Source organism: Trachinotus anak, unplaced genomic scaffold (assembly GCF_046630095.1).
Source record: "Trachinotus anak isolate AG129_WGS33_773 ecotype Australia unplaced genomic scaffold, CSIRO_AGI_Tana_v1 ptg000010l, whole genome shotgun sequence".
NCBI lineage: Eukaryota > Metazoa > Chordata > Actinopteri > Carangiformes > Carangidae > Trachinotus > Trachinotus anak.
In genome coordinates, this window is record NW_027273861.1 from 21,006,748 (window position 1) to 21,034,292 (window position 27,545).

Genomic DNA, 27,545 nt, shown 5'->3' on the forward strand with positions numbered 1-27,545 from the left:
CCACACCATTCCTCTTTACCTGAGCAACTGGACATGTTGAAGTGAAACAGACAGTAAAGAGAAACAGCTACTGTGGGGGCCTACATACACCACTTTCACATATTGTTTTACACATAAAGGGGCAGTAAAAAAAAAAAAGGTGATTGAGGCCATTTACCAAACTGAGAATATAACCAGCACCTGTTTATGCTCTCATATGTTAAATTACAGTGAGAGCTGAGTGTGAGACAAACAGCTGCGGCAGGCAACGGGATTCAATTTGACAGGAGGAATGGTATCAACAGAGTTGTTCTTGACCTCCTCACACCAGCCTTAAACACTCATTTCCCCTCCACTCAGTCCCTACGCACCCTTCACATTCTCGGTTCCTGGTCTCATTTTCATCCCAATTCTTCATTTCTTATTCTGTTTTCTGTTTACCCCCTCTCCTCCCGCTGCCCTTATGTCCGTTGCCACTTCTCCCTCGTTTCTCCTGTTTGTTTATCGCTGTGTTGGCCTTTCTCTCTCCCCTCCCCTCTGTACGGAGTAAGTAAGTCACCAATTACCTGCTCTCTGCTTTTCCCTCTGTTGACAAACACCGGTGTCAGGCCCGGCGCAACGCAGGTGTGCCACAAACAAGTAGGTGGCACAGGGAGAGAGAGAGGGGGCACACAGGACAACGCAGCTAACAGCTAACGCCAGGCCTCCCACACATGCACACACAGTCACTGACGCTCACAGAAAGACATACAGCATAAGGTACAAACACCTGTGACTTCAGTAGACACACACAAGCAGATGCATGCAAAAAAAAAAAAGCACACAAACACCCACAACATGCACATATGCACATACACGGCCATGGCGGCACAACACAAACGTTAAGTCAGACACATGGCATGGGGCTGAGATAAGTCTATTGAGGGGAGGGGAGGGGAGGGGAAGAGTGGGAGAATGTCCCGATGTTCTGTGGATGCCCAACAACAGAGAGACACATTAAGACACCCAGGAAGAAGGAGGTAAAGTCAGAGAGAAAGAGAGGTGCAGAGTGCAGAGTGAGTGAGAGACAGATGGACAGAAAATAATATGTCAGCAAGCAGGAATAACTGAGACACAGAGAAATAGAGAGAAGTCAGGGAAAGAGAGGAGAGGAACAACAGAGGAAAAGGCAGGAAACAGAGAGACAGCTGGCACTCTAGGGCATGGTGGATGGATAGCTCCTTGTTAGCATAGGCCTGACAGGCTGATGAGAGGGCTGCTGTCAGCTGGTGCTGGGGCCGAGCTGTGTGAGTTTGGGCGATAGGCAGGGCAGAGGCTGGGCTCGAGAGCTGGGGGGCCTCGGCAGATGAAAGACATGGAGGGCGGTGGGGCGATGGTGGTGGTGGTGGTGGGGGTCCTCCCAACTGACTAGTTAGAGGAAGGGCCGATGCAGCCCTATTATACGGCCCTGTGACAAGGCTGCACGCTCGGCTGGCTCCCGCCCCTGCGCCACCGCCGACCGGCCTTTTAAAACAGTGGTACCATTCACCTCTGGTCACGAAACAGCAATAAGTCAACTGACGCATTGTTGTAAGATCATGATTTATTCCTTTGCTGTTGGCTGCTTGCGAGACGCGCCGGCCGTGTACCGACAGACTGACACAGTGGGTTCACCGGGGGCTTTAACACAGGCAGCACCTAGAGCAGGCAGAATAAATGCAGTGTATCTGTGTGTGTGTGTGTGTCTTTCATTCTCTCTCTGCTCTTTCCTTTCCCTGTTTCTCTCTGCTTGGCTGAGAGGCTGGACAGGCGGAGGTGGTGAAAAGCAGCTGGATGGTACTAACGATGTTACTAACAATACCCTCTCTCATACATCCTCTATCCGTGACAAGCAAACTATAGAAATATTACCTGTCTATCTACTGACTGCTAACACTGCCTTTAACAAACATTTTGACAAACTCTGACATAAATTATATATTTCTCATCCTTTAAGATATTTGATCACAAGACAGTGGTGTGGATAATGAGCTGCGCTCTTTTCAGTTAAGTACATATACATAGCTGGCTTCAAGAATCATGGCAGCCATTTCCACTTGAACTAGGAGGTCAATCTACCCAACAGCAAAAAATAACGCATCACAGGAGCAGTAATAACACTAGGCCTGCTAGTAATCCCAGTGGAGATGTGAAAATACCTTTGTACTACAGTGCCTGACATATATCGCTACCAAACCAAAACACCTCTCCCCGAGGAAGATGGATGGATAGACAGATGAGTGGATGAAGGATTGCAGAGGATAAAAGGCTTACAGAGGTAAAGGTCTGACGTGGAAGCTCTTAAAATATCCTGTCGGCATATATTTGTTAAAAAAAAACAAGCCAAGATTTGTCTCCGAGCTGCAGAAAACTGTAAATCACAGACAAAAATCACCTCCACCCCCTCTTCCTTCTTAAAAGAAAAACACCTTCACCCTTGAGTCTGATAATTTACATCGTGTAACCCTTGTGTCACAGCACAGTGTGCTGCCTATACCCTGAGTGGAGGTGCTGCTGGTCTGAAGAGCTGAGGGGAGACAGGTGAAACTCTCTGAGGGCTGGATAATATTTTACAGCTCATGCTGATTATAGCTCCTATGGGATACTTTGGTACAGTCTCTCTCAGAACCCGTCACCACCACAGGCCCCTCCGGCTGTTCAGCGTTCTGCAGCCTTGTACATACAGAGGCAGGACCAGCTACACTACAGATACAGATAGGACTTGGATGACATCACTTCCCTCTTCCATCTCATCTGTCATAAACATTTGGCTCTGCCTCATCAGTCACAAAGATAACGGTGGGGGGTGGGGTGGAGGGGTGGGGGGGTGGAATGAAGAACAGAGGGAGGAAGAGGGGGAGAATGACACAGAGAGATTTCCTCCCTAATGCAGAAAGAAGTGACTTTAAATTATGTGAATGAGCTAAGACACGTAATAACGGATAATTTAAGGCTTTGTGTCCATTAATATGTTCCAGTTACAAGACAAACAGTCAAATATAAACCAGCTTTAGTGCAGATTTCACAGCTTGTCAGAGCTTGGTGATAGTGTGGCTGTCTGACTGCAGGATGCCTGTGTGGGGAGGGGTGGTGAAGAGTGGAGGGTGGGGGGTGGGGGGGGACAGATCAGTTCAACTCTCTCCATACAAGTAGCATAGCCATGTCAGATAAATATTCTCATCGTGCTACTAAGTGTTTGATATCCTGCTGGAATATTGATGAAGAGAATCGTGTTCAATCTAGGAAACAGTCCCAACATTTGAGCTATATACTTTTTTGGCAGAGTACTTCGATATCTGAATTTGACATGAAGCCAAAAATGGCAACTATGACTCTATGACTGTAAATTAGCAACATTCTCTCATATTATGATATCATTTATTTTGGGATGCAAGAGAGACAGTGTGCAAGAATACAGCAGCATCAAACATGGCAAACTGAAAACACAAAGCCTAACATTTTATGACTGAAAGCTTCATCTAAACTTGAATGAAATGTTTAGGAAACTTTATGCCAACACACACCAACAATGTTTTGACATTAGTCATCCTTCAAGTAGTTGGGATCTTTTAACTGTTTTCTAACCTATTTTCCCCCTTGTGTCTGACAGGGCAGAGCTGATAACTGACTGCAGCGGAGACAACGACTTGGAGGGAATGGACTCACAGTGCTAAGCTTGCTTGAGGTAATGATGATGCGCCGTTCGTGCAGCATACTGGCGTAGAGCTGGAGCATGTTGTTGACGTCCACAGCCACAAAGTACTCTGTCAGGTTCCTCTGGAGACAGACAGGAACAGAAGGATATGCAGGTACATAATAAACTGTCTTTGCTTGCAGTAAAGTGTCAGTACTACAGACGGTGAGAGTGCCACAGTGTGCCATAACGAGAGACATGCAGTACTGACTTGGACTTCCACTTCTGCACATATTGCTTTGCAGTAAACATATGTGGACAAGAAGTACAGATTCAAATGACAATTAGATCTTTTATCCATACTGCATAGTCATGTTAAGAAAACTGATAATGTGTCAATCAATATTGCCTAAAACTGCCAGACTGATTAGTGTTTTCCTCTGGCGTCACTTGCCATAAAGACTAAAGATGATATGAGCTATGAAGACTTGGGAAGACTTGGGATGATATGAGCTACGATTTAAATACTCAACAAAGGACATGTGTTCAGTTTGAATCCTCTAATACCCATGGTGATGACTGAACTTTGACATTAAAAGTAAAAGTACCACAGGAGATAAAACTGAAACAAGAGGATGATGCAATAATTTCAAAAGGTGACAAGTGTATCTGATTAAAGACGATTAGAGGCAGAGATTTCTAGAGGAGAGGGATCTCTCTTTGTCTCCTCCTGTCTCTTTTCCTTTCTTTTTCCATGAATACTTACACTCTCAGGGATAGTTGGCAGTCCATTGATATCCGGGGCGATGAAGTAGGAGTGCTGCGAAAACACAAACATGCGGGAGAAAGAAGAGGGAAGGTCACAAGTGAAGCAAACCACTCACACAGAAGAGAATGAGGGGGAGAGGGGGGGGAAAGGCCGTTCACTTTGTTCTATGATTTATGGCTCATCTTCAGCTCTGTCTATATGAATTGCTGAGCTGGTGTCTGAACTGTGGCAATGCTTTTATCAGGCCTACAGAACAGAGAAAGCTCAATAGCAGCTCAGCTCCCCATAGACACAGACTGGGGTGATGTCTCCGGTGGAAAACTGGAGTCTTTATTTAAGCATTAAAAAGGCTTGTGGAGCACCAAGGCACAGACAAAAGTATTCGTGCACGTGTGCATCCACACAGACACACACTCACACACAGGTTGTTTAGAGGATCACAGGGCTGCCTGTCTCACTTTGGGAGAGCAGGGCAGGTTCAGTGTTCAGATCAAAGGGGCCTGAGAGAGGTGCTGTTTGGAGACAGGTAGACAAACCACCAACTGAAACACACTATCATGTCTCTCTCTCTCTCTCTCCCTCACACACACACTCTCACTCCAGTATCCTTAGTACACCTGTGTTTTTCTGGGCCTTCGCTCGACCATCTGTTGCAGGTCTTCACTTAAATCCACTCCAGTGTGTACAGTGCATTCTCTCACACTGTATTTTAAGTAACATATTACAACTTATTCATCTGTACAGGGTCTGCACTTGTGACTACTACTGACTTGCAAATTGTTGTAATATTAATGTCAGGCTCTTACATAGTCAGTGTTCTAATCTAATCTAATATTAGAGAGTTCATTTAATTTGTGGCCCTTGCAGGAGGAAGAATGGCATCCAACACCTGAGAGTTGGTTGTTAAAAGGGCATTGAGTTCATTGACCTAAGCCTGATAAGGAAACACATTTTTCCAATTTAAATGACAGGACATTAATGCACCTCTGTGGCAAAGTTTTCAGTCAATATGCACAAATAGAAAAACACTGATTTACAAATATATTTAAAATGTCAGCCAAATAATCTCTGTAGATAAAAAGACAACATGACAGTTACACATTATATCACAAACAACATGATTAAGAGTGTGCAAACATGGAGACCCATTGCAAACCAGCCACCCAACCGAAAGTATCACCACCAAGAGAGAAAGATGTCTCTGATTATAGAGACACAAGACCACAGGAGGAGAGAGGAAGCCCAAAGGAAATTCCATAAAATCCATGAGAATGGAAAAATGTCAGCTTAACATTCTGTGAAAAGTCATTACAGTTGGTTTTGAACATGATACAAGCTCAAAAATTTGGATTAGTTATTGTCATTTTGAAGAGTGCTGGCTTAACCCTGAGCCATGGCATTATCTTGACTGAGTCAACACTTTCCAGGAGCTACAATGTTAAACATGAGTACATATTACTTCATAAAGTGCTACTGGTCTGACCAGTGTTATTCTGGTGCCTGACACTGAAATTTCCCTAAATTTTATATTTACTCCATTATAACCAGTAAAAAGATTGATTCTAGTTAGTCTTAAGTGAGATAAATCACTAATGTAATAATTAAAAAGAAATAACAACACATAACCAAGTACTTTTTGTCTGTTGTTGACTTTGAAATATTTAGTTTAATGTACAACAAACAATATTTCACTCCCCAAGTGCTTGTGTATTAAGTGTATTAAGTGAGAAAGTTGTAGGAAAAAAAAAAAACCATAGTAAACAACTGTCACATTCCCAAACGAAGGTCATTGTTGTCGAATGAAGCTTAGAGGAGATAAACATGTCACACAAACAAAGACTAAACTGGAACTAACATCCAAGACTTGGCCTTTTGACTGTTTTTCCTAGGTGAAGGATATACGTTCATGAGTGTATCATTTGTCGACTCCTACACACTATTTTTTATGGTAAGTGAATCTGTAAAAATGTTTGAATTATTAGAGCCATGTTTTATGAATATTTTATACAAATGTGAAAATCTACCTACAAAAAACAAATACACTATTATTTTTGACATGGCAGTTAAAGAACTCTAAGTCTTACTCTAAATTTAGCTGCAACGTTTGCATTAAAGAGGTAGGAAAAAGTCCCGAACACGCATGCAATGTAAGAATTTATTCCAGCTGCAGCATGCTAAATATACATGTTCAATATATAAGTTGATATTATGTTAAAAATATGAATTCGTGGCAGGCAAAAATTTTCCAACATCAGCCAAACAACTGTTTTTTTTTTTGTTTTTTTTTACAAGATGCTTCTTGCCAATAAGCAGGACAGAAGCAAAACCAGCAGGTTTTTCTGCCCTGGAGAACGTGCAGCTGGAAGAGTAAGTAGGACTTGATTGTTTTAAATTTGTTTATGCTGATTATTTTTCAATTACTGTATCTTGGGTCAATTTTGAGGTGTTTTGCTACAGAATTTTCTTTTCAGGGTAAATAGCCTAGTTTGTCTATATACTGTAGCTGAGAAGCAGAGGTAGGCTAGTTAGCACTGCAGCTAATGGTTTACTGTGAAACCATTTCTGCTACTGCACAAATAATCAGAAGATTTATTACAACCACGTGAAATACTAGATGGCTAGACAGCTAATGAACCTCAGGGATTAGCTGTATGGATTTTATGGCACACAAATACTGAATAATTGAGAGTGTACAATTGTGTGTACAGCAAGTGTTGTTCAAAATTTTTGTTTCATAGTCATCTTTGGCAAACCTATATTTAAACCCAGTGAAAAGAAGACCAGTAATAGGATAATCAAAACTTAACAAGCCAGACAAATAAATTATTGTAAAAGATCAGGGACTTTGGGAAATACTTTTGAGGTTAAGGATACCCCCTGTAACTGCCACGCATACAGTGAAGTATACTCTCTTGGCATCTCCGTCTTTCTTTTCCTTCTCTCTGCTAAATAATGTTTCCTTCCCTGTTGGTCGACAAATTCGTGGCATTGTGATAATCACAAGCCATGCTCCTCAACTCAACCCAGGCTTTCATTGGCTGTTTGCTTGCTTATCTGCTTTTTTCATCTTCTTTCTATCACATGTTTATATAAAAACACTGAAAGTGGGTTAACTGGAAAGGCATCAAGGAGATTTTTTGAGCACAATTGCGTTTGCTTTAAACATAAAGAGAAGGGGGGAAAAAACTTTTGATATTCAGAGAGAGAATATAGCAGCGTGGAATGGCATTAATCATTTACAAAGTTTGATTGTTTTCCAGAGGAGAAGAAACATACACCAAGGCCCAGGATAGTTTGTTTTTGTTATATTTAAAAAGATAGCGCAGCTTATTTGGCCAAATTGGAAAGCCGTGGCTCCCATGCGATTAGTACAGCAGCAGTTTCATATTTCACAGCAGCCTCCTTCCCTCCTCCCAACTCCGCTGTTCACTCATTCCCCTCCACTCACCGGCTCCTTGCTTTGCCGTTCTCGCAGTACTTGCCCAGTGGCAATATACAACTGCTCATTCTTGCACAATGAGAGAGGGAGAGAGAGCAAAACAGGGTTCACACATGAAAGGGGACAATGATCCTTCTTCTTGGCTGCCATGATAAAACAAAAACCACTCTTTTAGGGAATAATTCTGCTTCATCAATTAAATATCAAACTAGTGGCTTCTACAGAAAAGAGATGAAGCTATCACCTCTGTTCTCCGGGGCTTCTTTTCCAATGAAGCTCGCAGACTCAGATGAAAAGCTTTAGTTTGCATAGGGAGTTAAAAAAAAAAAAAAAAGACTGACACAAAGAAAATATAAATCACAAGGAATCTTAACTGACCTTGTTAACCTTCATAGAGATGTATTGATTACCTCATATTAGTCTTGTTATGTTGTATATTCATCTGTGTAATTAGATGCGTATCCTTCTGAGACCTATGCCGCAGAAAAGACCCAGAGTTGCTTGTTTAATTTGTTTAAAAAAAAAAGGAGCCATGGTTCTCAAGGACAGAGGCTAACAGTGAAACTCTTTTGATCCCATTACGGTGTGGAGTCCACGCAACTCAAGATATTACTGAACAAAATACTGTGAGTTTAGCAGCCCCATTGAAAACCATTACATTCTACTTATATCGGACAGGTTTATGGTAGCCAAGACCGTTTAAGAGTGAGTGTTTTATGTAAGAGCTGGAAACACACAAGGAGAGATTGTGTCAGAGTTAACACAAACACAGGCCGACTTTGTGGGACCTGGGATCATTAAGCCATTTCGGTTTTTGATAAGCAGGAGACACGACGAGTTGTGAAAGGAGCCTTCAAGTTTAAACATGTCCAGCTCAGGCTTATCACACAAAAACCTGTTAGCGCCACTTCTTGTTTCTAAACAGAGTGTCAGTCGTGGGTCCTCTGTGTCTCTCTGTTCATACCTTGTGTATCTTCACCTCTTCCTGCTCTCCACTTTCTGTCTGCTCTGCTGCTCCCTAATTTATCTCCTCCATCTCAACCTCTTTCCTTTGTTGATCTCTCCCTGTTTCTGCCCTATTTTTCTTTTTGTCTGATTTCATGCCATCTTTGTCTCCTCCTCTCTTCTTTGTGTCAATTTCAATTTAGTTCTCACTATTCCTCAATCTTTGTCTCCACTTTTTTCTATTACACATTTTTATCTTTAGTGTCTTTCGCTCTACTTTTAACTACTCTAGCCAACATGTTCTCTTCTTCTCTACACTCTCCTTCCTGATGCAACTCACTACTTGAGTAATCTACCTGGCCCTCTCTCCTTCTTTCTGTGTCTACTCTTAGTTGTCTTGCCTCTGATAAGGGGGAATATAAGATCTATACCTACCACACTCAGGTTGACTGGCGTGAAGGGCTTTGGCACAGGCAGATCATAGAGAGAATTCAGCATGTCATTCAAGTCATTTTCCTGGGGGACAGAAACAAATAAAAAAAAGAAAAACATAAAAACATAGGACACATGAATTTCATTTACTTGTGCTGTTGATGTCACGAGTTTTGTGTCAATCTCAGCAACAGTGTTGGGACAGGCACTGTTGCAGACCAGAGGGCAATTCTACAGCGAGGCCTGAAGGCCTCCAAAACATCCGACTGACATATGTTTAACGAGCAATGCTGAGGTTAAAAGACGGCTGAGCGTAGGGCTGCAGACGCTTATTATCCAGCAGCGTTGATTTACGGCTGAGAGCGGGCTGTCAGTAATTAAGCAGGGGTCTACGCTCTAAAGACAGGGGCTTTAAGAAGCCGTCAGAGAGCTAGCTTGACCACAGAACAGGCCCCGAGATTAATCTTCCAGCATTTATGAGCTCCACGACAAGACTGTTATTTACGCTCTCAGGCCACTAGCTGGAAAACTGAGGGGGACAAAACTTTGTAACTTGTATTTAAACTAAACTAAACTGCTGTGAACACAGAGGTTGGGCACTGTTTGTTTTAGCTTCTTTTTCTCTTGCCCTCTCTGAGAACTTTGTTTTGGTCTTGGCTACGAGCTGTTGCTTGTTTGAAGAAATGTGCATGTTGTTTGTGTGTGTTGTGTGTGTGTGTGTGTGTGTGTGTGTGTGTGTGAGCCACAGAGAAAAAGAAACTCAAGAGGAATGGGCGGCAATATACAGTAAAGAGAAGAAGAAGGGTGGGAGGAAGTGGTGTTAGGGTGTGTGCAATCGAACAGCCTCCTGTCATGAGAGGCTCAATGCTCACACGCATGGTCAGCAACACGGCCTGGGGAAACAGTTCATTTACCCTTCGCCTTAAACCCTCATCGCTCTTCTGTCTTCCCTCGTCTGTCAACATCTCCCTCTCGCCTGGAACGGACAGCGGGGTAAATAGAAACCAAATCATGCACACTAACACTTCAGTCACCCAGGATTTCCAGCAATCTTTCTGTCTTTCTCCTCCTCACTCTTTCCCACACACAAACTGTCCTATTCTGCTCCTCTCTCTTTATATATTCGATTATCCTGCTGAATTCCTTTCAGTCACAGAAATGCGTGTATGTTTATGTGATTGTCTACTTTTGCGAGACTCTTAGTCCTGATCACTGCTTTCTGAGGGTCTCTGAGGGAAGCAGTGACTACATGACAATTGAAAGCGGTCCCAAAGCTCTCTGCCTCTCTCCCCTTGCTCTGTCTTCCTCCCTCCTTCTTCCTCTCTCTCTTCAGTCTAAACATGGGAACATCACCTACACCCTCTGCGCTAGACACCGCACATCTCCCCAGTTTGTTGCATATTTTACATTTCCCCTCCCTTTGCTAGTACAATGCAGTGAATAGTCAGGGGAAAAGACTTTTGTGAAATGCGAGCATTTGTGGATGTGTGTGTGTGTGTGTGTGTGTGTGTGGTTTTTTTTTTTCTTAACGATTTGTTTTCCAGTAAATCATCAGGAATAACTTCCAGTGTCAGATCAGCGTTTGGTCTGTGAAATGTCAACATTGTTGCTGCTAACAACAGAAGCCAAGTCAAGCCCAAGACGGCGAACAAAACTTGCACACAAAAGACAACATGCACCATGCAGAGGAAGAACAGAATGGAGGAAAATATTTTACCACGGTACCGTTTCAAATACACAGAACTGTGTGCTCGTTTCTCAGTCGTGTCGCGCTACCATGTCTTATTGTCAGATTATGTCCTGGTAAAGTGCTAAATGTATAAGCATCCAAAAGAGATCATTACCTGTTGTTTCGTTAGGTAGTCTGCCAGGGTATTTAGCAGCTTGTAGTAGATTTCAAACCATGGTAGATAACTGGAAGAGACGGAGAAACAAAAGGTATTAAAACTCTACAAGCAAAAATTATTTTATCATGTACAATAAACAAATAGGATGTGCTGAATCAAAGTGGATTAACATGTAATACTGTGTGTATCACAGAGCCTCTATTCCTGCTGGATGTAAAAGTACAACACATGCAGAGGGATTCAGTCCACTGAAAAGTTTTTGAGTGTCACTATCCAATCAACGTCTATAAATAATTTCACTATGTGCTGGACAGTGCTATAAGTCTGACCGGACGTATGTACTGGTTAATGTCAGTGACCTAATGCTTCATACATCAAATGTACAAAGGACATTGAAAAATGTATTGTGCTCCCATCTACAGCTGATCCAAAGCACAGAGTCATTGTTACACTGGAAAAAAAAGTAAGTGCTATCTAGTCCTTATTTTGACATTCTTCGTAACCAGGGCTCCCAGCATGCTGTGAATTCCTGTCATGTCTGCTGTTTCAGCCAATAGGAAAGCAGGACAGAAAAAAAAACAATAGAGTTTAGATTCTTTAACGAAAGAAAAAAAACACCATAGCTTTCATGTGATGCGGAGGGATGCTATGGTTTACAAGCATGCTGCTCCCAGATGCACAGACTTAACAAAAATGCAGCCCAAGATGCCTCCTGCCTCCCTCCTTTCTCCACCTCCTCCTCCTGCCCCTCTCTGTGCTTCTTTTTATGCCCTTCACATATAAAAAAAATCTTTGCCTTATGTAATTAATGTAAAATAAATAAATTCATTAACAAGCTGAAAATAATTTATACTGCAGTGTTTGTGCTAAAGCTAATCACTAAGTACACCCACCATAAGCTAAAAGCATCTGCAGCATGGCTTTCTTTACAAAGTTGACATATTCTTGGCCAAGTCGACTTGCTTTCTGGGTGGAAGATGGCCAACATTTTCTTTTGGCATAAAAACTGTGAGGGCTCAGTTCATTTAATGTTATGTAATCAAATAATAAAAACATGGTGTCCTATCAAGGTATTGAATTTTTATTTAGATGGGGGTTTAAACATGCAGGTTTGAACATTGCATGAATAATGATTCTGGATAAGGACTTCTTAGCACTGTAATGAAATAAACAGAAACTCCCATTAATGTTTCATTAACTTGCCCTGATGCAAGGGTTGAAAAATAAATTAGTGGCCAAATGAGCCAGTCAATCAAAAGTGGACTTGCTCACTGAATTTAGTGAATATTTGTGGATGTCAGTAAGTGAACAACGTCTTAAATACAAATAATTAAAACTATAATTTCATTAAAATTAAAAATCTGACAAACAGGTAAAATCTGCATTTCTGTGGTTATATAATAATACATTTGTATAAGCAGAGTTTTGAGTGAGTGAGTTTATAAGCCAAAGTCCTGCTCAGGCAGTTAGCAGGAGAGTGAGGAGTTTCGAGGGCATGGGTCACTGGCTGCTCTGTAGACTGGAATTAACAGACAACAAGAAAACAATAAAGTGAACCTAATGCAAATTTTCATATCGCTAAATCCGCAAGGGACCAATGACAGGCCGGGTTCCCGGAGAAGTGCAGCCAAGCGCACCAATCAGAGGGGCTGAGTGACCATTAGTCTGAAACAATCAGCCTCTTAACATGCCAATATTTTGACATCTGCATGAAGATTTACTGCAATCAGGTCACACTCGCAGGAGAACTAAGTCAAACATGCGTATGTTAATTCACATGCTGACCGGATATCAACCTGAAGACCTATTTCTGCCACATCAATCGACATACAACACAAATATCTGCATATGGGGTCATTGTACATTTAACCATTACACAAAAAGTTCAGTCTGATATAATGAGCAAAGGGGAGAACAAAGCCTTTGTATTATCTGCCTCTTGTAAGCCTGGTATTTAAAAAGCCAGGCTCCTGGACATTAATCCTTCATTTTTCACAGTTGAAGGGGATGTAAATAGGACTCTGGCTGTCAGAGCAGCCGTCAGGCCTCACAGTTCTCACAGTCATTACACTCCTACACCGAGGTGCAGTAAATCCTTTGTTTTAGAGGAAAATGGATGATCACTGGTGGAGGCAGCCAACCCCAAATTATCAATATTCCTCTAACGTCTTCCTACAATAGTGGATTTATATGCTTTATTCAAATGCAATGGAATAAATATAACTTAAAGATGTATTGTTTTGTTCTACTTACCCCCCACCCCCCTGCTCTGCTCTCTCTGTTGATGTAACGTTAAAGTTTGGAAAGCTTAGAGAGATACTCCTACTCGTCACAGTTCATTGCTCAGATCTGTTTGTGCTTCGCAAATCCTCCGATAGAGAGAAGCATCCATCACTGGAGTGCTCAGTGCGTGGGGGCCCCGCAATCTCTCCTGCCATTTTAAACACACGTCTTCTCAAAGTGCCATGTACTCAAAGAATGAACCAGTTAATCTGCAGCCCACTCACAGCCCGATGTGCTCTCTCCATCCTAGACTCAGACCACCTAACAGCACAGAAATATCTAACAGAAGACAGGGCCATGGGAGCGCCTTTGGAACTTCTAATTATGCCGTTATGGACAGGAGCACATGCAAACACCAATGGAGATGAAATAAGTCTTTCAAAATTTGTTTTGACAAGCATTGTATACATCCACAATGAAAATCTAGAGGGAAATAACACAAACATCTACAAAATGTCCAAATATTTTGGACCCTCACACTCACACATCATGCCTATAAACCTCAGTACTTCGTTGTTTGATGAAACCTTAATACTAGAGCACTTCTTTCAGCCCTTTTTGCACCATAAAGTACCAGTTAGGTGTTAAGCATGGCATTTATTCCTGCTCTTTAGATGAGTCTTAAATTTCCTTTAATGCACAGGCACCTGTAACCGTAAGTCATCGTACACTTTGTAGACGGCTCAGTGGAAGATTTCATTACATCTTTACTTTCTCAGGTCAAGGGTTAAGTACAGGGAAGGAAGTGTCCTCCGGCAACCCAGTAAGTGACCACTAACCAGAGCTTTGCAGTCTCTGAAATGTATCCTAAAGCCCCAACCTTTAAATAAAACTGAGGAAATCCATATTTTTCATCTTTGAATTACTCACATGTTCGACAGAAAATCCTTCAAAGTGTGAGAGACAAAGAGAAGACAGGGGAATAATAATATAAAATAGAGCAAGTTATAATTCTCTGTTTTCTTTTGTGTGCGTGCGTGTGTGCGCGTGTGTGTGTGTGTGTGTGTGTGTGTGTGTGTGCGCGTGCGTGCGTGCGTGCCTTTTTTTTCTTGGATGTTTTTCCTGGCCCTTTTGGCCATGGCTTTAGCAATGAGACTATAAAGGGCTGTACATATAAAACTGTCCTACTCATTAAGGCACTTCCTCCCGTAAGCAGAGGTGACAATTTTATGGTCCCAGCACTTCAACAATCACACAAACGCAAACTGTTTTAATTACTTTTATTTTACATCCATGGGATATAATAGATAAAATTAATAAAAACTAGCAGGCCTGGGCCTTCATGTTTTAGATCTTAACCAAGCAAATTTGAACTGATAATTCTTCATAATCTGTATTTTTGCCATTCCTCTATGGTCACAATATTTTTTTAACAGAGTCAATCTGTTGTAATTTCTTTAATACTGGCTTGAATAACTAATATGTTGGAATGGAAGCAGCTTAGATAATTATAAGCAAAGAAAATAAACTTTTGACCAAGAACCTTGAACGCACTTAATTTACACATTTCTCACATTTCTTCAATGAGATATCTAGAATGTTCACTTATCTTTTCACGACACAGTGGGGCTATTTAAGATCGCAAAGGGATAAAGATCAGCGGAAAAAAAGAAAATGCAACTGGGAAGCACAAAAACAATTTCAAATTAAAAAAAACAAACAAAAAAAAAAACAAAAAAAACTTCCTATACGTTATTTTATTATAAATGAAGTAAGCCATGCAAACTACTCAGAATGCATAATGAATTTTATACATCATATGTCAAATGAATTAGCATGTCTAACTCAGCGAGAGGGACAGGGGAGCCTCTGCTAATTGGCAGCGAAGCTTCATGCATAATTATGGGCCAAGCGTCTTTGCTGTCGCACCATGGCAGTAGCCGAATAACGAGGAGAAAAGAGAGAGAGGGAGGAAGAGAGAGAGAGAGAGAAGGAGAGAGAGAAGGAGAGAGACAGGGAGAGAAAAGAAACACAAAGGCCATGGAAGCTGGCCGGGAAGGGTGGGTGGTGTGGGGAGGAGGGACACTGTTCTTCACAGCAGCTCATCAGGGCAGCGACAAACCCACGACTGTCCATCAACAGCCCCACACACACACGTACACACAGAGGCGAGGGCAGCATTTGCAGGAGTGCCGCTTTACACTGAGATGAAGAAAAAGGCTTTGTGCTCCTTTTCCAGTTTGTTGTTTGTTAAACTGCTTAATACAGTCATTAAAAATGGATTTATTTTGTACATTTTCCTCAGTTTAGTCTAAAGTGCATAAGCCTGTCAACTGAGATTAGCACTGGAGAGCTCCTTCTTTGTAATGGTAAGGTAATTACATCTGTAAAAACATTGTGTCAACATGCAATTACATGGGAATTAAATGATAATAGCCTTTGTTGGAGTGTAATTATGTGAAGAAAATGCAATTTTCCTGGGTTTGGTGTCCTCATTTATGTATCCTGTGATAAGATAAATCCACCTATGAAATATCAAAAACTGCTAAAGTTTTGGATAATTATAGGCACATCACTACCATATTTGTGTGGGCAGATAAGAATATAAATTTGTTATTCTGGCATAGTGCAGCTCAGTGTGAAGTGTGAGAATGAATGAAAATGTTGTCTCAAAAATCTGTTTTCACTTCTAAGATCTGGTAAATTAATTTTCTTCATCACACTTGAGAAATAAATGCAGATATTTAAAAAACCTGGTTCTGACAGTGATTCACAGATAATTTGAAAAAGGGCAGGACAGGCCAGGTCTTGGTTATTTGAATGAGTAAATAAAGACACTGGTGTTTGAACAAGTCTTGTTTCAGAAATTCCCTTGATTCTGATTCAGGAAAGAAACTAAGAAAGGCTGAATTTAAATGTTTGAATTTGTTCAGAATAGCTTTTAGGACATCCAGTTGGCTCTGTTTTGTCTTTGGTTTAATTTATGGACATCAAAGATCATTCTTTTAGAAATTACAAAGTGTATGATATGTAAAAGATTGCAATGAGACAAAATGATTTTGAATGAAGAATACAAAAGAAATATATGGACCTTATTAATTTCACACAAAAAACTGTAAAACGAGGTTAAGAGAGCATGCGTGTGTGTGCGCGTGTGCACGTGTGTGTGTGTGTGTGTGTGCACTACCTGAGCAGACATATGCAGACCCGGCAGCCTTGAGTGAGTCGACAGAAACCAAACCTCTGTTTGCCGTCGATGTCCGTCAGCACAAAGGTGAAATTCTGCCCCACCTGACTCTGGGAAACCCTGGGACCAGACACAAGACACACACACACACACACTCATAAATGACCAAACCACATAAAGGCATAATAATCAACAGAATCCAGTAGGCTCTAGTACGTAAATCTATGAAATCTTGTCAATTTAAAATACAATATCTCAAAAACCAGTTTGGGCAAACTACATCAGAAATGAACTCTATTTAACAGTCCAGTCTCACCATGAGCTAAAAATCCAGTCAAGGTCCAAATCTGATGTCACATATTTCCAGTACGGCTGCTTGAAAAACTGTAAAAAGCTTTTCTAACCCCAAGGTAAATTCCAGCAAAACCCAGTACATCCCTACACCACTAGATGGCAGCAGCTCAGCTTCAGTAAAAGACCATGCGGCCTTCCCCTTCCACTCCCCCCCCTCTGTCTTTACAATGGGAATTTTAACATGTCATTTTCCATGCTGAAAATGAGAGCCCGGTACTTTTCAGAGAGCTGGTGGCCTGACCGGGCCTGTGTTACACACACTTCCTTATATTCTGAATTCTTTCACACACATGCACTCATAAACATGCTACTGTAAATGACATATGATCACTGATGACCACTGATGGTCACTGATGACCTCATCATTATCACTAACATGTGTCCTCCCCATCACAGCATTTACATCTTGGGGGGATATTTTGCTAACGTCTGTGTTGTTTTTCTAAAAACGTATGCAGGAACATTTTGTAAGGGTTTAACATCAGAAATGCCACTTGTGATTGCAAACGCACTCATCATTAAACTGTGACGGTCAGTAAATATCTCATGTGATGGTATCAAAGAGTGACATTAATTCAAAAGTTCATGACATGAGCGAGTGATGCACAACACACACATCATCTCATTTCCTTTTTTAAATGCATGTGTGTCTCTGTAAGTGGGAGGAGAGCTAGGTGTACATAATTTTATGTATCTGCGTGTGTGTGTGTGTGTAGATGTGTGTGCTTGCTATGTGAAGCTGCAGTGCTAAAAAACACGGAAGCAGGTAGGGAGAGGAATCGTACCTTTCCACGTCAAAGGGAAAGCAGAACTTTGGTATCGTCTGAAGGACCTCCTGAGAAACCAGAACAGAGAGAGACACACACACACCCTTTTAGAGAAACACATCACAAGGAAAACAATAACTGTGTATTTCAATATAAAGATCTCTTGGGCTTCCACTAAGTGGGTGCTATCAACTGGCTGAACAAAATGAGGATTAATGTTAAACGGTGCTGATAGCAATCTGACAAAGTCTTCACATCCCAAACACTGCAGCCTAAATGCACTTAATCCAAATGAATGGGCAATATAAAGCACTTCATTTGGCAGACCACAGTGGAAAGACTCCTTTTTTTTTTTCAAGGATGGGGAGGGATCCTCGATCCACAGCTTGAATAATTAGCAGTTAATAAGTTCATCGATTATCTGGTGCCAAAAGGAGATGAAAAGATGAAGGAAGAGAGAGAAAGAAAGAGAGAAAGAGGGAGAGAGAGAGGGGAGACACAACACCAAGGCTATGGTGGCAGATTGTAGTGACAATGGGCTAAGCAGCTCTGAGGGGTTAAGAGGTAGGAACGGGAGGGGGAGGTGGAGGGGGGTGGGGGACAAGCCTTCAGGGCTTTACCTCCCAACACCTCCCTTGTGGGTTGGGGGGGGTGTGGGGAGGGTGAGGGTCTGCATGCTCTTGAAGCGAGGTGGTAGGGAGGGGAGGGGAGGTGGGGGAGAGGGGGGCACCTTTCCACCAGCGGCATATGGATTTAGACAGGGAGCAGGAACAGAGCGGAGCACCATATGGGTGAGCCACTCCAGACCAGCCACGCAGCCACCGAGCACCAGGTCCCCGCTCTGTCTGTCGCTCTCTCCTCATCTCTCTGGCTGCTAACCTGGCCCAGAATAGACGCCAGGCACCAGGTCTTTTTAGCCGTCTGTCTTCCTGCTACCTCTCTCTCAGTCCTGGCCAGGCTCTGCCAAACTCACACACTAATCCTGGGGACTGGGTGGCACTCTGCTATGCTCTGGCCTCTCTTGCTGTCTCTCTCTCTCTTCCACTTTCGTGTGCCTGCCAAGCTCGGCCACTGAGCCCAAGGTCTGTCTCTTCTTTCTGACTGGAGACATCCCAGTTGAGAGTGATGCTGCTGCTCCACTATCTCTCTGGCTATCTCTTTCTCTCTCTCTCTTTGCCTCCCCCAGAGACTGATCTGGACGACAGGTTGGGTGTCTGCTGCTGCTGCCTACTGTTGCTAAGACCTCGCCGTGGGGAGCAGTCTATGATTCCTCGTGCCCCTCCTTCTCAAAACTTGCTGCCACCCCAGCACAACACAACCATTGCAACAGACAAGCAAGCAACAGCAACAATGAGCTATGACAGAAGGGGGTGTGTGTGTGTGTGTGTGTGTGTGTGTGTGTGTGTCATGTGTATTTGTGCATTTGACTGTATGATGTATGTGAGTGCCTGCCTGCTTCAAGGACTTTGTGCATTCAATGTGAGAGGGTGGTTAAGCATGTACATTTGTATGTGTTTGTGTGTGGGTGGGTGGCTGAGTTTGACTCGGCTATATGTTTGTGTGTGCATGCTCCTACATACGGCGTGTATGGGAGGGGCCGGGGGCGAGGCAGGGTGGGTGGGAAATGGTTGTTTTTACTTATGAGGATCTGTGATAAAATTGAGAACTCAACAAAGACAGAGGGCTCGGTGGCAGAGGAGGTCTCTGTCTCTGCTGTGGGAGTGTGTTTGTGTGTGTGTGTGTGTGTGTGTGTGTGTGTGTGTACATGTGTGTGACTGTGTCTTGGCGTGTGCGGCTGTAAAGCTGTCACACACATCAGAGCTGCCATTGCTGTATGCGTTTGCTACTATTATTAACCACTATGTACGCACACCAATATGTTCCAGAGAGCCCTCCCTGGCGCACTGCATATGGCACACAAACCCAAACAGACACACACATGCGCACATACACAGACACTTGCTTTCCCTACAAATAAAAACATTTGACTTGCCAGATTTGAGAGTTGTCACAGCCCCGCCCACATCAGGTATTTGAGTTTGAGTGACAGTCAAGGGGCTGCAGAGACTCTGATCTCATACAGGACCAATGGGAGGTGATGTGTTTTTATGTGTGTGTGTAATGTGTCACAGAAACAGCAGACGTGTGTGTATGTGTGTGTGTGTTCTAAGCACATATATACATATATACATATCAGTAGCATGGATATACCGTCATATAGCCCATAGACATTTTTAATCTACTGTCTTTAGCCATTAAAGAGACTAACCAGCTGAGCCTTGTGAGACAGATCCTGGGCTGTAACTTATAATTATTGTCTTTATCAATTAATACGTTGATTATTTTCTCATTTAATCAATTAGTTCTTTACAATACATCAAATTCATCAAATTCAAAATTCATGAGAGCCTGAGGTAGCATCTTAAAATGATTTGTTTTGTCTGACCAACTTTCCAAAACCTAAAGATATTCAGTGTATAATTATAAAACTGATTCCCACATTTGAGAACTTAGAAGCTTTGAAAGTGTGGAATATGCACTGGAAAAATGTCAAATGCCTGTTGGCCTCTCTCAGTCTGCAGAACACTGTCAAATGCACCAAATGTGGTAAGGGGTCAGTTCACACAAGTTATAAAAAAAACCCAAACATTTTCTTGCCAAGTGGTATCTACCCATGCAGATAGCTGTGTCTTATGTTTTGGTGGTGTTTTTGAGATATCCCTGGCTGTAATTTCTGCCTCCATCCCAACACAAAGGAGACAAATGGAATTAAATTTAGTGCAGAATTGAAAAGTGACGTTTTATTAGCAGCATGTCTTTCTGGAATCTCCATTACTCTGGATAATCCACAGACTTCACTGTCAAAAGTTTTCATTGGGTCTATTTCTCTGGCAGAAAGCAGTTCCATACACAAAGAGACCACAGAGACTAATATCTCAAAATATATATATAAAAAAAAATGATACCTCAAAATCTGGGCAAATAAAACCAAAACTATCTGCATGGCATACAGTACCACTAGAGGTAAGTGAGCAAATGTGTTTTTTTGGTTATTTGGATGAATCGACCCTTTATACAGCGCTCAACAGTGTTACTGTTCCAACACCTCTCTCTGTAAAACCAAAGATGTAGACTGTATGTGATATGAAACTCACATTTTTTCTTTTCCTCAGTCTGTTTTCTGTTTCCCACATAATACCTGTGTTACTCTTTCTGCTTCCCTCTCTCCATGACTGGGCCCTATACCATGGGGATATCTAAACAGGAATGGCACATGGGGGTGTTCTTCCACAGTTTCTTAGTATAGTAAGGACCCCACCACTACCACACGCACACATGTACACACACATGCACACACACACATGCGCGCGCACACACACTCACTCACACACACACACACACACACACACACACACTCCCCCTGCTTCCCATTTTCCCAAGACAAAAGAAAAAGAGGCAGCTAATACATTTGCAGCTTTGTGAGGGGCGGTGGTGGGGGGTGAGGGAGGAATCTGCTGCTAGGTTGGGCTTGGCAGACACTGGTGTATGTGTGAGTGAGGGAGTGTGTGTGTGTGTGTGTGTGTGTGTGTGTGTGCTGTTTATCGTGAGTGGAGACAGGGGTATCACTCAGTGAGACAGAATGCTCTGGGTTCCCCCAGCGGACGATCCTGCTATCAGTGCACCACAACACTACAACAGCACACACAGCAGCGCCGTGCAGCTTTGCACCATACCCCAGCAGAATAGCATGATACAGCAGGGAAGAGCAACAAACTTTGCAGCACAGGGCGACACTCATTTTTTTTACTCTTAAAAAAAAATAGGCCTAAACTTCACTTTTATTCCTGCTATACCCTGATTCTTTTAGAAGTAATTGTAGCATGTTAAGCTATATGTGTCTAAGGCGTACAGCAGGCACTGGGGGGGATCTGACACGTGACAGATCATACTGTGTGGGCTCAGCTTGACTGTTTCTAGCACACATACACATGCACCTCCCCTCTTGGCCACTCACCATCACTAAAAAGGGGAAAACCAGCTTTTAAGATCAGAGCAAGCAAGAGGACAGAATGATGTTAACCAGTTAAAAAAAAGTGACCTTTATAAATGGATTAAATACCAAAGTCAGCATCAGCCACGGCTTTTTAATTTTGGGTGTAAACTTCATGAGCAATATTCACTTTCCCATATGCTTGCAAATGTCGAGGAGACAGACAGAAGAGCGTGGTAGAGAAAATGTGGATGAAAGGAGGGAAGGAACGAGGATGGAGTTAAAGGGCAAAATGCTGAAGTTAATAAAATATAGGAGAAAAAAAAGACAAGAAATACAGTCAGGGAGAAAAATGGAGGCAGACAGAGAGACTGAAAAGAGTGAATGTCACAAGGAGGAGAGAGATGGAGAAGATATTGGATGTATGGACAGAACAGCAGAATGATAGAGGTAGGGGGAGAGAGAGAGAGAGAGAGAGAGAGAGAAGCAGCCCGGTTCATGCCCCTCTCCCCATGCAGTGAGGACTCCTCCCTGGGGGGAATCAGACTTTAAGCCCCTGCCCTGCTTTATATTCCCCTGGCTACTGCAGCCAGATCAATCTAGCTAGCTACCCAGTGTAACTCAACCTAGTTCAGTGCAGCCTGGCCCCCAGAGCCCTCGATACAGGATGTAGTTTTAGGAGGAATGGAGACTGGTGTCAGGCAAATTTGTAAATGTACCACTAGTATACCAATATTAGAAGCAGACTCTGAAAGGATTGTATCAGTGTTTCTGCATGTGTTAGCCAATTACTACAATTCACATGTACTTTACATTACTGTCAGCTGTGCTCAAAGCCTGCTGTACTGTTTTATATTTCTGAATGTCCTTTTCACTGTACAGTCCATCATAATGTACATCGTGTCTGCTTTTATTTTTTTGTCACAGTTAATTTATTATTTCCTGGTAATGCAATTAGAAGTGCAGACGTATTTGAAAAGCCTGTGCTACATTACCACACAAATAAAACATAATTCAGAATAATGCAGACAAGATGTTCACTGCGATGACTTACAGCACTCAAGTTAAGTCTCTGCAAGTAGATTTCTTTTTTTTAACTAAATGGAAATGAATAGAAATCTATCAGAGCTGGGAAGGTAGTAAAACACGTTCACCTAAAACAGCACGGTATGCTTCACATCTGTGCATCTCCATGACAATTCAGCTGTGAACTACACTCAGTTCTGGAGAAGTGGAGCACACAAGGTCCAAAAATGTGTACAAGTCATCAAAAGACTCGGGCATTAAGCAACTTTGTTCTTTCTAGGGGTTAACAACCTCCCTCCAGAAATGTGAAGTTTGAACTTGCTTTCTGTGCAATGACAGCATTAACAACAACAAAAAAACCATTAAAAGTATGGAGCCAGAACATTTCAGGAAGGGTCACAATAATTCAACTCCTATCAACTAAAATTAAACTATGATCAGGTAGATTTATGTTCACTGCTTCATAGCTCTCAAACTTATTCCATCAGGGGAAAAGTATGTGTTGTCAGATAACTCACCTAGGCTGCAAAAACTTCAGGTTCACATCACAGGGTCTAATTAACTACCCATGAAGCAAAGTTTTGAGCCCTATGAAAGCCACAATGTTTCTACCCTTCTCAATCTTAAAGCTACAACTGAACAAACCCCATCCATGGAGGAAAACCACAACGTACGCTTGAAAACCCCAGAAAAATGCCAGTGCATCGATCTTGAAAGAAGATATTTTATTGTCAAACTGCTTATTTTTACCTTCAGTCCCTACAGATACCAGTTCAACGCTAATGTAACAGTTTAGTTTTAGGAATGTGGAGATTCATACACCTTGTTACACAAATACATAATCTTTGAAATAGCCCAGCTGGTCCCTGCTCACAACTCTGTTCAAAATTCATTACCTCTTAGTTATATTAAATCTCTATCATGATCCAACATAATGGTGACACCATGGTGCAGTTTTATAGCTGTGTACTGGGCGGCTGACTTAAATACTTCACATTAATAATGTTGCACTTCTCAGGGCATTTTTTCTCAAATTAGACATCTATATGAGAATATGCCTGCTCTGTTTGAGTCAAAGATATGCCTGAAGACTTTGAGGTTGTAGCTACTGTTTGACATGTTTAATAACTGCAAGGAAATTGGTTTGTGCAAAGCTATCTCATCCATATATGTCAACCACAGTATAAAGCTACAGTGGTTTGCAGGCGGGGACCCTGGTTATCCAGCCAGTGCTTCAACAGTATAATGACATAGTCAGCAGGGCTACTAACACATCAGCGCTGGAAACCACAGTGTCTCCACTCACCCTTTCTTCACCTCTTCCTCGCGCACGCTCTTGTGCCCTCTTCATCACCTCCCCTCTTCCTTCCCTTCTCTCTCGTTCCCTCCATCCCCCATCCTCCGTCCTCTTTCACCTCCCTCTTAAACCCCCTGTCGTCATCTTAGATTCCCCCCTTCCTGCATACCCCACCTTTTCCTCACCCTTACCAACACCCCTCGTCCCCCCTTTCGCCCCCCTTTTCCCAATTAGTCTGTCTGTGTGCAGCTACCCAGCCGATCTCTGCCCATCCTGCCGGTGCTGGTTCGCTCACCCAGCCCCTCTGGCGAACATGACAAAGAGAGATTCTCAGTATTCAAACAGACACACTGCTTTCAAATGCCGAATGGCAGGGTCGACCTGGGTGCAGCTTTAAGCAAAATATTCAAATTCTCAGCCTTTCTTTTTTAAGAATTTGCATGGATATGCATTCATTTGCAATGTGTAAAGGCACAAGGACAGCTGAGCCTTGGTTATGAGAGGGGAATAAAATAAATAATGCAGAATAAAAATGTATGATGGTATGAAACCTTGATTGGATAGACTGCTGGATTAAAACTAAGCTCAAACTGCATAAAAACACAAACGACTCAGATGCATTTTTGGTACCAAGCAACTGATGAACTGATGTACTTTAACTGAGAAAAGAGAGTGAGTTCGTGTGTGATATTATATACCGTAAACAACAAACTTCCTGAACAACTTCCTGTTTCTTCAGTGACCTCCAAACTGCACCACATGCCGAAAGGTTACTGGATGTGATTCTTGAGTGAGAAAGACAGACAGAGAGAGGAGGAGACTGAAAGAAATACACAGGCAAATGCATGAAGACTGAAAGAAAGAAAAAAAGACAGACTGAGGGTGAGACAGAGGCTGTAGTCTGTGGTGGAGTTGACAATTGTCAAGTGCCGGCCGTACAATCTGCTGAGAGAGTTCATCACTGTTGTTACTGTAGTAGAGAGCTGTTCAGCGACATCACTAATTCACAAACAGCATACAGCGTCAAAGTTTTCACCATCGCTGGTGACCTCAATCATGCAAATTTCAAAACTGTTTTGTAAAATTTCCACCAACATGTTGAGTCTGCCACAAGAGGAGAAAATACACTGACACTTGTTTACATCCAAGGTGTCATCATCATCAATCTATTTCCATACTTGTACCTTTTCATACATTCACAACTGACCAATAAATATGGAAAAAGGACACAAGAGATTAATTTCCTGTCATGTTACAGACTGCTTCATATTAATCCAATGCTTTACAAGCATCAAACAATCTATATCAGCAGCCTCTGCTTCCAATAATGTCTCCCAGCCCACTACATCTTCCTGAACAATGCCATTATTTTTCTATCTTGAAATAAATGCAGGCACGGTGGCCACTGGAAAATGCTGCATGACTCATATTAAAGTTAAAAACTGCTTGACCACAGACAGACATACACTGTACACTCTGATCAGGGTACTCAATTCATGCTACTCAATTAATACCAGAGTGATTCCACATTATAAGGTGGTCAACTGGAACCATATGTCAAAAAAAGAAGGTGATCAGTTATGTTGAAGGCCTTACTGGACAACATGCAATAACAACAGTAATAGGAAGGGAAACTTAAGCCTTCTCTTGAATTTCCACAGGAGAAAACAACAGAAACTGTTAAACTGTGCACTTATATGAGCCCATAGCTACATTTTAAGGGCAGCTCGGTTTATAGAAGTGAAACATCATTTGAAACACACCATCTGACGCAAATGCAGGTAGAGTGTAACATAAAGATGCAGAGTAAAATAGGGAACAAGACAAAGGAAAAGACAGAAAATGAGCGAGAGGGACAAAGACAGTGACAGACAGATACCGAGGAGACAGAAGAGAAGCCAGATTTAGAGATGGGATGAAAAAAAAAACTACAGAATAGTGAGGAGAGAAGCAGAAGAACAATGGGCAGAGGCACAGCCTCCTCTGGCCGCTGCAGACCTCAGACCCTGCAGAGATTCCTTTCATTAGGCTTTAATAGTATGCTGCTGGCTTGCCATTCTGACCTGCGCTCTGTGCCGGTAATAAGAACGGCCTTCAGAGCCGGACCAAAGCAACAGAGCTGCTTGAGAGGGGGAAGATGGAGAGGGGGGCGGTGGAGCGAGGTGGAGGGGCACATGAGCCGATGAGGTTCACTTTCAAATTGACACGGGGGCGTTACATTTTCACATTCTTGCTCACTCTGCCCAGACTGATAGGTGAGGGAGACGGGGGAAGAGGGAGTTTTGTCTTTCTGGATTTTTTTTTTTTCTTTAAATCCCCTCAACAAGTTTCTGTTCCCAGTGACCCCTCTGATGCAGAGCGTCTCTGGTGAGGAAGGTTATTTTAGTTAACAGTCTCGTGTTACCAGAGCCCTTCTTGGAGATGTGATGAAGGTGGTAGATTGATCTTCTGGCCTGTTCAAGCACATGACAACACCTGACAGGTATATGTGTTCTTATATTCATATGTGTATCTGCCACCTCTACAGCAAGGAAAAAAAACCCTGTTTGCTGAAAATAGTTGTCATTTTTAAATCTGTACTTCTGGACCCTTAAGGACATCACAGATGCCTCAACCAAGGACAAAATGAATGAAGGCCATAGCTCGAGTCTCCTGTGAACCACTTAACAGCACTCACGTTTCCACTGGCTTCAACACTTTATATCCATCCTCTTGAATGGAAATGTCACTGTGAAATTAGCTGCCCAGAAGCCACTGCATTTACCAACAGTGTTGTCTTTATTTAAGTTTAACACAGAGAGGGTAAAATGTTTCAATTATTTATTTATTTTTTGCCCCTTTAGGCTATAATGTACATGTAGGACAATCATAATTTGTGTTAACCTCTGATGTCCAGTTCATTCCCCTCCTATCAGCTGTTAATGAGTCACCTCTAATATAACATTCCACTGGGGTAGAACACATTTCATCCAGTGTACTGCACTCATTTATTTTCTGCTTTTTCCACAATGGATGTATTTATGTTATGGGGTGAGGGGGCATACTGCATGGAGAATAAGTGTGTGGCATCAACAATAACAGTGCGCATTATTCCAGTGCTAATACCCTGTCCTGCTGATGTCCTTTCTACATATCACAGATGGGCTCAGACAGGGGAGAGCGGCAGTATTATGCCTCTGCCGAGATCTTCCACTGAATATATTACCATGTGATAGGGGGAGATGTCTCACTCCCTAACACACACACACACACACTTGTAGTGTTGGACCAAGAGAGCTGCATATGCCCCAAACATACAAGCATGGGCTTCATTAATGAAGTGCCAGGAGGAGAGGGAGAAGGATAGAAAGAGAGCGCGCACGTGTGTGTGTGTGTGTGTCTGTGTTTGTGTGTGTACGAAGCAGCCGGGGGGGATTTCCTTCTTTAAGCTTTCAGCTCCCACTGGGCTTAGCTCGACTGTATGAACCCTGATGTGGGCCTGCCTCTAACACATGGCGTCACACACACACACACACACACACACACACACACACACACACACACACACACACACACACACACACACACACACACACACACACACACACACACACACACACACACACACACACACACATTCATGGACTCTCACACACAG

General features: G+C 42.4%; 1 protein-coding gene across 3 annotated transcripts in view; it reads right to left on the reverse strand.

The window, feature by feature from the left end:
* dennd1b (DENN/MADD domain containing 1B) overlaps window positions 1-27,545 on the reverse strand; it is a 103,767-nt gene that overhangs the window by 47,124 nt on the left and 29,098 nt on the right. For 2 of the 3 annotated variants that reach the window (XM_071486105.1, XM_071486107.1), the window contains exons 4-10: window positions 17,613-17,662; window positions 16,474-16,593; window positions 11,061-11,130; window positions 9,220-9,300; window positions 7,849-7,908; window positions 4,398-4,451; window positions 3,664-3,774 (exon numbers count right to left, since the gene is read on the reverse strand). In XM_071486105.1, coding sequence (XP_071342206.1) covers window positions 3,664-3,774; window positions 4,398-4,451; window positions 7,849-7,908; window positions 9,220-9,300; window positions 11,061-11,130; window positions 16,474-16,593; window positions 17,613-17,662 — 546 coding nt within the window. The remainder of the gene's footprint in view (window positions 1-3,663; window positions 3,775-4,397; window positions 4,452-7,848; window positions 7,909-9,219; window positions 9,301-11,060; window positions 11,131-16,473; window positions 16,594-17,612; window positions 17,663-27,545) is intronic. The other variant, XM_071486106.1, reaches the window with a different exon arrangement.